Source organism: Siphateles boraxobius, unplaced genomic scaffold, assembly GCF_051911475.1.
Source record: "Siphateles boraxobius isolate OS27281-9 unplaced genomic scaffold, OSU_SipBor_1 41, whole genome shotgun sequence".
NCBI classification, from domain to species: domain Eukaryota; kingdom Metazoa; phylum Chordata; class Actinopteri; order Cypriniformes; family Leuciscidae; genus Siphateles; species Siphateles boraxobius.
In genome coordinates, this window is record NW_027509042.1 from 29,676,987 (window position 1) to 29,687,500 (window position 10,514).

The 10,514-nt window shown below is 39.6% G+C and overlaps 2 protein-coding genes across 2 annotated transcripts in view; both read left to right on the plus strand.

Moving 5' to 3' along the window:
• Window positions 1-10,287, plus strand: part of LOC143706795 (SEC14-like protein 1) — a 213,158-nt gene extending 202,871 nt beyond the window's left edge. Inside the window, exon 17 of the mRNA XM_077199106.1 lies at window positions 9,881-10,287. Coding sequence (XP_077055221.1) covers window positions 9,881-9,908 — 28 coding nt within the window. The 3' untranslated portion in view covers window positions 9,909-10,287. The remainder of the gene's footprint in view (window positions 1-9,880) is intronic.
• Window positions 10,288-10,510: 223 nt separating this feature from the next.
• Window positions 10,511-10,514, plus strand: part of LOC143707158 (general transcription factor II-I repeat domain-containing protein 2-like) — a 1,872-nt gene continuing 1,868 nt past the window's right edge. Inside the window, exon 1 of the mRNA XM_077199909.1 lies at window positions 10,511-10,514. This exon is cut by the window's right edge and continues 1,868 nt beyond it. Within this exon, the coding sequence (XP_077056024.1) occupies window positions 10,511-10,514 (4 nt within the window).

Consider the following 10,514-nt stretch of genomic DNA (forward strand, 5'->3'; position numbering starts at 1 on the left):
AATGTTAGGAAGATTGTTCCAAAGTTTTGGTGCTAAATAGGGAAAGGATCTACCACCAGCAGTCGATTTAGATATTCTAGGTATTATCAACTGGCCAGAATTTTGAGATCGCAATAGACGTGAAGGAGTATAATGCGTTAAGAGCTCACTCAAGTACTGGGGAGCTGAACCATTTAGTGCTTTGTAAGTAATCAGCAATAATTTAAAATGTAAACAATGTTTAATAGGGAGCCAATGCAGTGTTGACAGAACCGGGCTAATATGGTCATACTTCCTGGTTTTAGTAAGAACTCTAGCGGCTGCATTTTGGACCAACTGTAGTTTATATATTAACTGTAGAGCCTATGTGATACATAAAATATCTGTAGTTTATGTATTATGTATTACTGTAGTATATAATATGTCAATTGCTGCTGTTGTGAAATTTTTCTTCTAAAGTGTAGGCAACTCAGAAGCGAAAACCAGGAGACGTTGGGATATCTTTCAAAGCAGAAGTTACTCTTTATTGAGGACTTTGCTGTTGCAATGCTATAGTCATCTTCCAAGTCTAAACTTAGTAGCTAAAACACAGTGTTTTATACCTTTCAAGGGGGAGGGATTTACATAGAGATCAGCATGACAGTGTAACTCAGAGCCTCTTAATCTGGGGTCCTTCGGTCCAAATGGACCCGAAACATTTAAATATTTATTTTTTTAAAATCATAGCTTCATCGGAATGGTCTGAAATTTGGTGACTTTTTTGGTACTTGGTATATGAACATCCAAAAAAATTGGGGACAGGATTTGAATAATCTAAGTGGTTGTAAAAAAAATTGTCACACGCAGGACCTTCGGCCCAAATGGACCCGGCATAGGAAATGAATGGGAAATTGGCAAAAATGTGAAAATACCGAGTTTTTTTGTGCGTACAATCTACAAATCAGCCACGATCCAGAAAAAAAGCACACAACAGTGAAGGGGTGAATCTATAAAACATCAAGAGTGCAAAACAGACACATCCACCCACACACACACACACACACACACACACACACACACACACACACACAAACACACTTTTATACATAAACAAACAAAAAAATTCAGATTTCATATGTGTTTTGCATTTTTAAAATGCTCAGTTTGTCCACCAGATGGCATCCATCTCATTTCAAAAATTGCTTTCATGAGGTCTAGGCTTGACACTAAAATGAAATACAGCTTTAAAAAAAATAAAAATTTTTTTTTTTTTTTTAATAATTTTCTATTATATTCAATGGGGGGGAAATTGGGGGAAAATGGGTCATATTTATTGCATAAACATTAATCATAAATCATAAAATTATCTCAAAACACCAAAAAAGAAAAGAAAAAATATTATAAAAAACAAGTAAAAAAAAAAAATGATGATTTTCTTTTAATAAATATGAATCCCACCCCTCCGGCCCATTTGGACCCGAAGGTCCTGAGTGTGACTCTGAAACGAAGGACCCCAGAGGGTTGAAACGAAGGACCCCAGAGGGTTAAAACAAAGTAGGTAAAACAAAGTAGGTGTCACTGTGTTGGGTTTGTGTTTCCGGGTGCCCACCAGAGGTCCTCTTCCACACGGTGTCATCCACATTATGAATTGCATTCCCCAAAATCCTTGTTTGTACCCATCACTGTATTATTGCACTCAGCTGTTCCCCATTATCATTGTTAGCTCTGTGTTATATATACCCTGCCTGTTTAGTGTTTGTTACGGAGTCCTCATATGTGTCACAACACTTCTTAGGTCGGTTGTTGTCTGTGGCTTGTTTTGTTCTTGTGTTGGATTGCTTCTTTGGATTTTGACTTCTGCATGGACTGGATTATGATGCAACAAATTGGCCCTTAATAAATATACTGCGCTTGGATCTTCTCTGTCTCCTTGAGTGTGGATCGTGACAGAAGGTCTCCGACATCACAAGATCCAGCGGTATGTTTCTCAATGTCTCTTCCCCAGCCACCGAGCGGGAGAGAAGACAATTGTACCTGGTTGGTCAGATTTCGTGGGACCCGTTGAGGCCGCAGTGAAGGAGGTGGTCGAGAGGAATCCCAACACCATTCTCCACTCTGGCCCCTCTTTGACCCTGGATTGGTGATGTCCAGTCCAGGGTCCCATCCGCCACTGATTCCGTCCAGCCCAGAGCTCTGTTCGCCGTGGTTTCCGTCCAGCCCAGAGCCTGCACATAGCCATCAAGAACAGCGGAGGAGGGGTTTTATTAACACAATTTTTATTAACTAAATCACAAACATTTAATAAATTTGTAACACTACACTGCGCAACATATTAGTATTACAAGAATCTTTAATAGTTTCTTCATCAGCAATCAATGCACCTGCACATGCAAATGAGCATGCTTGAAACAAAAGAGCCATAACAACTTCCAAAAGAGTAATTTTCCCGCTTGGAAATTCCACATTTCTGATTGGTCAAGAAAACCTGGAGAGGTGGGACTTTTCTTAGGCTTTATTAGAGCCAAATTCACAGTGACCCTCTCTTCTTCTTCTGGCTTCTACTGCTACTCTCTCGGGTTGATGTCTGTGGGGACACCCACCGGGGCACACGGGTGCCGACAGGCCTTGACCACAGCCTGCTATGCCTTCACTCTCCCAACAGAGTCAGACTATAATTTCTTTATTCCAACTCAGAATAAAACTGCAACTGAAAACTCCATCACTGAATAGAAAACCATCAACTCTTCCGACTTCCTCCCTTCTCCTGGTTGCTCTGCGTGGCCTCTCTGGCCCTGGGCCGGCAGGCCACAATCTGCACTCCAGCCATGTGCTTATGGAGAGAGAGAAAACCTTCAGCCAGAACAGAGTCAAACAAACCATGCCACATTACATTATCACCATTTCTTCACTCAACACAGAAGAAATCGATTGAGACTCATGGAACCATCAAAATCCTTCTTCAGGAATTCACCTAATACTTTCACTGCAAAAGACCATGCATGTATACATTTAATGAGGTGCTCTGAAAATGATAAGCTGATAGTTCTTTTCATAGTTAAATGGATCTTTTCCATAGTTCCATTTCCTCCTCCCGGTTCAATTCTGTCACTTACCATTTTACCCATGTATGTGTGACTGTGTGTATTTTGTGTCTTTATATTAGATATGTTTGTGATTTATTTAATAAAACTTGTGCACAATACGTATTTTATTTTGATTCTCTGCTTGCAACAATGTTTATTTTACGATTTAGATTTTGACAATAGGCTCTTAGTAGTACTGTACAGTAAGAAAGACATTTCGCTCCCCCAGAAATTAAAATTTCTTAGAATGAATTAACAATTAACACAGTGTTCACGGGATGAACAGGTTGATTGATTATAATATTAATTTTACTACATTAAATTAATTCTCTTAACTGATCCAAATATTCATAATTAATTATTACAAGTTATGATTGATTATTAAGATTTATTTTGAGCTAATTTGGTACATAGCACAGATCCTGTGCTAAGGAGGATGGGCCACTCCTGACACTTTTATTAGATTTTATAGTCTGGACACCCCGTCTACGCCAGGCACTCTAGTGCTCTCGTCCTAAGTGTGCCTGTGCACAGTTTCACACTGGGACAGGCAGGGCTCGTTGTGGAATAGTGGGTACTCGTTCCCCAAAGTGTCGCCATCGACACAGTGCGAGTTCCCTCGAAAGGGAATGTTGTTCCCTGAGAAGGGAACGAGACACTGCGTCCCTTCGCCACACCTTCCCCTGCATGGGAGCGACTTGTTTCATCACAGCTAGCGCTGTTGTGTGCCGGCGTCCCTTTGTTGCTTCCTTATATGCAGTCACAAGTTACGTCATGACACAACAACAAACACAGTTGGCTGTGTCATTCATGCTTCAGAGGCGCTACGCTGAGGGGCGTTGTCCAAAGTGTCGCCATCGCATAGTGTCTCGTTTCCTTCCTACAGACGTAACCCTAGACGTTTTTTCCACGTCATTTTCCAAACAACCTGTGGTAGAATGTAACAAAATACATTTACTCTGTATTTAATTATAAATTCAAAGTACTTTAGATTTTTATTCAACTTCACTTCATCTTAGAGGCAAATGTTGAATTTTTTAATGAAAAATGTACTTTTTACAGATGATGTTAGATATTATTATTATTAGAAAAAATTAACAGTATATAATAGAAACACTAAAAATATGCCTTCGAAGGATGAAGCCCCTGAATTGAGACACAGCTATCGAGTAGGGACGTAATTCCTTGGTGCAAGAGTGTGTGTGTGAGCGGTTAACGAGACTAATTTCGGAGGATGCCGTGTTCTGCCCTATTGCAGTGTAGCACATGGAGTTGTTTACATTCCGCCTTTGGATTACGGGATGACTGGGTATTTTAAATGCTTACGACGCCCGTGATGTGTTGATGTCAACATGCAAAGTGACAAGAGTCTGCTTCATTATGTTTCCATGTGGTGTTCAGAATGGACCTCTGATGTCTAGGCCCTGCTGTTTTGCTTATTGTATATATTTTAATTTAGTTTATTTTTCTATTAATTTTGTTGGTTTTGTGTTGAAATAGTGTATTTTGTAATTAGGTTAAGTGTATGTTTTAAAAGTTAAAGTTATGCCAACTGCTGAGGTTTATTTTGTGACCATTTAAAGGGAGTTTTTGATTCCCTTTTTTGTTTCTAGAGCCAGTCTGTGTGCAGTGTCTGTCCTTTTGGGTCATCTGGGTCTTCTCCCTTTCTTCATTGCATGGATATCAAGATGAGGGCGTAGAGTGACTTTACCACTAGAGTTCTCAACGGACCTGAAAATTACAACCCGACCCGGCCCGTGGCTTTTAAAGCCCGGACCCGATGTAACCCGACACATCAACATGAATTATCTGCCCGAACCCGATCCCCCGCGGCCCGACGCGATTTTCTATTTTTTCTTTTTTTCTCATACACGTATTATCATGACCAGCAGACGGGAATTCAAATCAACCTTTAATGTTCACGTCTTTTAACAATAGCCTACAAACGATACAAACAACTGAAACAAACTTTAAATATATAGATAGGCTATATAGGCTACTAAATATGCCTCAAATAAAAATCTTCTGGACGACCCTGTTTTTTTGCTGTCATATTTCATCAGCACCTTGCATTTTGAGCATTGCACATAATCTGTAGAATTTCCATCAGAATCCAGCACCACTCCAAACACTTTCCAGACCTCTGATTTTCCCACTCCCAGGGCTGGACTGGCCATTGGGCATACCGGACATTTGCCCGGTGGGCCGACGTGCTTTTTGGGCCGATACAGATCATTCTTTAAAAAATATATATAAAAACATTTTTTTTTTTGTCTAAACGGCCCATAATACTCGTACATCGGCGGCCCATTCGTTTAGTTTTGCGTAATTGGCGGCGCTGGGATCTTTGTGCCGGTGTAATGCATTAGACAAAAAAAGTCAGGTTTTTTTTAACAGACCGGCCCATGAAACACGTAGATCAGTGGCCCATTGGTTCTTTTCTTGATTGGCACTGGGCTGGTCCAATCACATCTTTAAACTCCTCCCCATTTGGCTCTGAGCGCGCGTGCAGTGTCAGTGTGTATCTGTCAAAATAGTCAGAGATGGAGAAGAAACGCAAGGAATGTGCAGAGAAATAGCGTGAAAAAAAGAAACGGGCCCTTCAAGTGTCTGATGAGGATATTGAGGAGGATCAGGAGAGAATGAGTGAGTGTAGAGAACTGTGTTAAGCAGAACTAGGCAACTTTCAGAACACTTGGGTAGGCTATGAGTGTAGGAACCCATCACCCAGTTACGCATTATTTACACATCGGCATAGTTGATGATCACGCATTTTACTAGAATTGTAATGAGACGCGTTTGTAAACCATGTTTTCCGCCAAAATAAAAGATCATGGGTGTATCTCTTTCAAGCATGGAAAGTAGTACAAAACTAATTATGAAAGTTCCTTTTATTTTTCAGTGCATTTGTTTTACAATATGGCTATTACTGTCATGGAATTAATATTATTATTAACTATTATTATGCAGTAGTGTAATGCAGACAGACACTATATCACAGCTTTGAGTTTTTCTTTGTTCAATTTGCACACTGATTATGGGTTGGAGCTCTTAATTTTTAACTCTCAAAGTGTACCAGATTGATGAATTTAACATTAAAAAGCACAAATTTTTCTTATGGGGGGCTCCCCCGAACCCCCCTAAAGGGACAGAAGTCCACCCACCACAGATTTACCAAAAATTCTGTCAAACACTTGTATTGCTATGCCAATGCAGCTTATACCTTGTTTTAGGATTCATCATTGTGGGGTAGTTCGATTGTATTTTACAATTAGTAGTTATTTCATCTATTAACTCTTACTCATTCCTACCCACTCATTAGGCTACATGGCATTAGTGGTTTTAATAGGAGTTAGTATACATATTCAGGGGTGTGAAAAGATCGGTTGTGTTTATTATTATTATATGTAGTGGGCCAGTCTGGGCCAAAATGCCCGGGTCGATTTTTAGTCCCAGTCCAGCCCTGCCCACTCCTGTAGTAGCGACGGTGAATTCACCTGCGGCAATAAGTTTACTTTTCACCAACTCCATCTTCTTCTCCAGGCTAAAGGCGTGCACGCAGCGGCGTCAGGATTAGTACTTTTTTTTTTTTTTTCACTGAGCGGAAAAGACTAAGCCCGAGGTCCGACCCGAGTCATTTGCTTATATTTTCGACCCGGCCCGAACTCGCGGGTCCCGTCGGGTTTGTCGGGCCGACCCAGCCCGTCGAGAACTCTATTTACCACGCTAAAACTATTTGTTTGTGATTTAGATATCAGTGCACGTGTGGTTTGTTTATGCTTGTGGGTCTGCGGTTAAGTGGCCCTTTACTACTTTTCCTTCCCACAGGCTTGGTTTATCCTGCATTAATTTTAAGGGATGGGTTGTAACTTTTTAGTGTTTGGCATATGGCCTAGATTTTGTTAATTGAGATTTTAAAATTAAATTGAAATCGGATTGTTCAGTTAATTGGATTTATTATTGATGGTTAACCTGTTAATAACCAACGCCCCCGGTACCGGGGGCAACGGGGCAACGGGGCAACGGGGCACTAATGCCGCGATTTCACTCATAACTCAATGAAGCATGCATAAATCGTGTAAAATGGCACATCATTATTTACAGCAGATTGTTAAGATTAAAAAGAGCCCAAACTCACCATAATCCATCACTCAGATCTAAAGATATACCTTATGGACTTCTAACACATGACGTTGCACTATGCGCACCAATGAAGTAGCAGTAGCAGTGATGCTATGTTGTTTTGATGTGATGTTTCGGCTCATAACTCTATGAAACATGCATGGATTGTGAAACATCGAACATCTTTATTGACAGCAGATTCTCACGATTACAAAGAGCCCAAACACAACATGATCCATTTCGTTGATCACGAGATATACCTCACGAAGTGATGCATGCATGGCTAATAAACATGTCTCTCATCTTTCTGGGATGCAATGTGTTTTCCAATGTTTTCGGAGCCATCCGTGCTTTTTTAAAACGTGGGATAACACAAAATATGTATCATCTTAAAGCTTAGAATCTCAGCTTTTTAAAGCATCTAACAACTTCTATCAACTCTGAACGAGTGCTCTAACTCTGAGGGCACCGCCCGCGGAGGCCACCTGGCTGCGAAAATATTAATTATCATATTTTTCAAAAATATTGCCTTGATTAACACAAAATAGGTGTCATTTGAAAGCTTAGAGTCTGAACTTAATAGTGAATGTAGCCAATTTGAACATCTCCTAAGTATTGCTTAGTTATTTGCTAATAAATAGAATTTATTTTTTTCATAATCTATAAAATACTTTTTTTTACTATGTACTGCAATGTGCCAAAAACATAATACAGCTCATGAAACATTCACAGATCGTTGAAAATGGCACATTTTTTTTACAGCATACTAATACAATTAAAATGAGCCCAAAACGAACATAATCTATTGCGTTTATGACAAGATATTCTCCATGGAGGAACAATTTTAAAAATACCCATTAGGGGGCGTCAATGACTGAACAAAAAGCCTGTCTTGGTTCCAAATGCTGTAACTTTTGATTCCTTTATCCAATCACCACACAATTTTATCCAGATTTAGCTCACATGTAGAGGGAATTCACCAAAAAAGAATTTTCCACCTACCTTATTTCCTTCCTGAGTTATTATATGTCAAATAAGAAAGATATGCAAAATCATAATAAAAATTATATTTATTTTTTGTCTTTTCTCGGCAGGAAAATGTCCAAATGTAATGTAATTTATATTTTAAAAAAATTTGAAAAGTGTTCTATCAAACGATACCTACCTTTTGACTCTCCTTGCTATAGTTTTGGAGTTATGAGTCTTTAGTTTTGTGTGTCACTCAGAAAACAACAATTTTTTATTGCCTTTCAAATGTGTGAGGACTAAACAAAAAGGCTACGTTTGTTCAGAATGCTGTAACTTTTGAGTACTTTATGCAATCACCACAAAATTTTATCCAGATGCAGGTCACCTGTAGAGGGACTTCACCAAAAAGAATTTTTGAGCTACCATATTTCCTTCCAGAGTTATTCCATGTCAAACAAGAAATATGCAAAATCATAATAAAAATTATATATATATTTTTTGTCTTTTATCAGCAGTTTCTCAGCAGGAGAATGTCCAAATGTAATGTAATTTATATTTTCAAAAAATTTGAAAAGTCTTCTATCAAACAATACCTCCCTTTTGACTCTCCTTGTTACAGTTTTGGAGTTATGAGTCTGTACTTTTATGCGTGTCTCTCAGACAAAACAACTCAAAAATGGCTTCAGTGCTTAACAGGTTAATAATAAAAAAGTATTTGGACTCAAAGGTCACATCTCTGTTCTCTCATTACTGGCTGTTGAACTTGTTATCTCTGTTATCTTGTCCATGCTGCTAAATAATCATGGCCACCCAACATGAATTATATAAATTATTTTAATAGCCAGGCCATTCAAAAACAGAGGGTCTACCACCTGGAAAGTAAAGCGATCTCGTCAATCTCTTTGGGCGGGAATTAATGTGAACACAGATATCAGATACCAGTCCTGTCTAAAGTGAAGGCAAGCAGGCAGGCCAAAAAATCAAGTCATTACCTGAGGCCTCATGTTTCTTTTCTTTGCTAGAGAAACTATATGTCTTCATGTCAGGCTCGTACATTCACCACAAATGGCTTGAAGTTCAGCAAGAAATGTATGGAGGTCAGCCTAGAGAGCGTCAGAAGTTTAGCGACACAAGATGGGCATGCAGGTACTTTGCCTGCCGTAATATAATGGACAGGTTACCTGCAGTGCTGTGTGTCCTTGAAAATATTACTGAAGAGAGAAGTGGGGACCGGTCTGTGGAGGCACGGGGTCTTCTTGCCCAAATTGACTTGCCTTTCATTGGGCTTCTTGCAATATTCTGCAAAGTGCTGGGTGACACCAAGCTTCTATCTGATATGCTTCAGTCACCGTCACTAGACCTAGCGAGAGCTGTTAAGCTTATTGAAGCACTTCAGGACACATTTAAGAATTACAGAGAAGAATCATTTTGTGATGACCTATGGAGAGAAATCTTAAACGCAGCTCAAAAGTTTAATATCAGCATTGAAAGTGTGAAAAAAAGTCAACATAAGACCAGCTCTAGACTAGAAGGATCTGTAGTGACATCCACTGTTGGCATGCATAGAACTGACCAAGATGACGAGGATGGTTTTAGAAAGAACATCTTCTATCCAATCCTTGACTATGTTATAGGGGAATTACAGAAACGTTTCTCCAAGCCCAACTCCAACATAATGAGAGGTGTTCAAACACTCCATCCTAACAGCAACAGCTTTCTACAAGAGTAACCTCTTTTTTCATTCGCAGAGATCTACGAGTCACTTGGATGAGCTGAGGCATGAGCTGCACCAAGCCAAAAGGATTTTGGAGAGGAAAAGCAAAGAAGGCATGCAAAGCCTCACCAGCATATTGGAGTTCACAGTGTTTCTGGAACCTTTCAAAGAAGTGTTCCATGAACTTTTTCGGTTGTGCAAAATTGCCATCGCAATACCTGTAAGCAATGCTTCTTGTGAACAGAGTTTTTCCACCCTGAAACTGATCAAGAACCACCTACGAACAACCATTTTTGATGAGCGACTGAGTGACCTGGGAGTGCTCAGTGTAGAGCATCAGTGCCCAACCAGTCGATCGCGGTCTACTGGTAGACCGCGGACTGATCCCAAGTCGATCGCGAGGAGTGTAGATTTTTTTTTTTTTAAATAAAAGTTTTTTTTTATGTGTGTGTTATATTTTTTATTAAATGTACACTACAGCCTATATCATGAATCCTTGCCAACACGTCCACAAAAAAGTATTTAAAAAAGAGAAAAAGAAAAAAGTAGGTCACGTTTAACCGCGCGTTTTTAGGTCCCGCGTGACATGCATGACAGGAGTTTGAAAGTTGTCAACAGTAACTAGAAGCTAGCGAACAGCGGTTACACGCTCCTAAACGTAAACATGG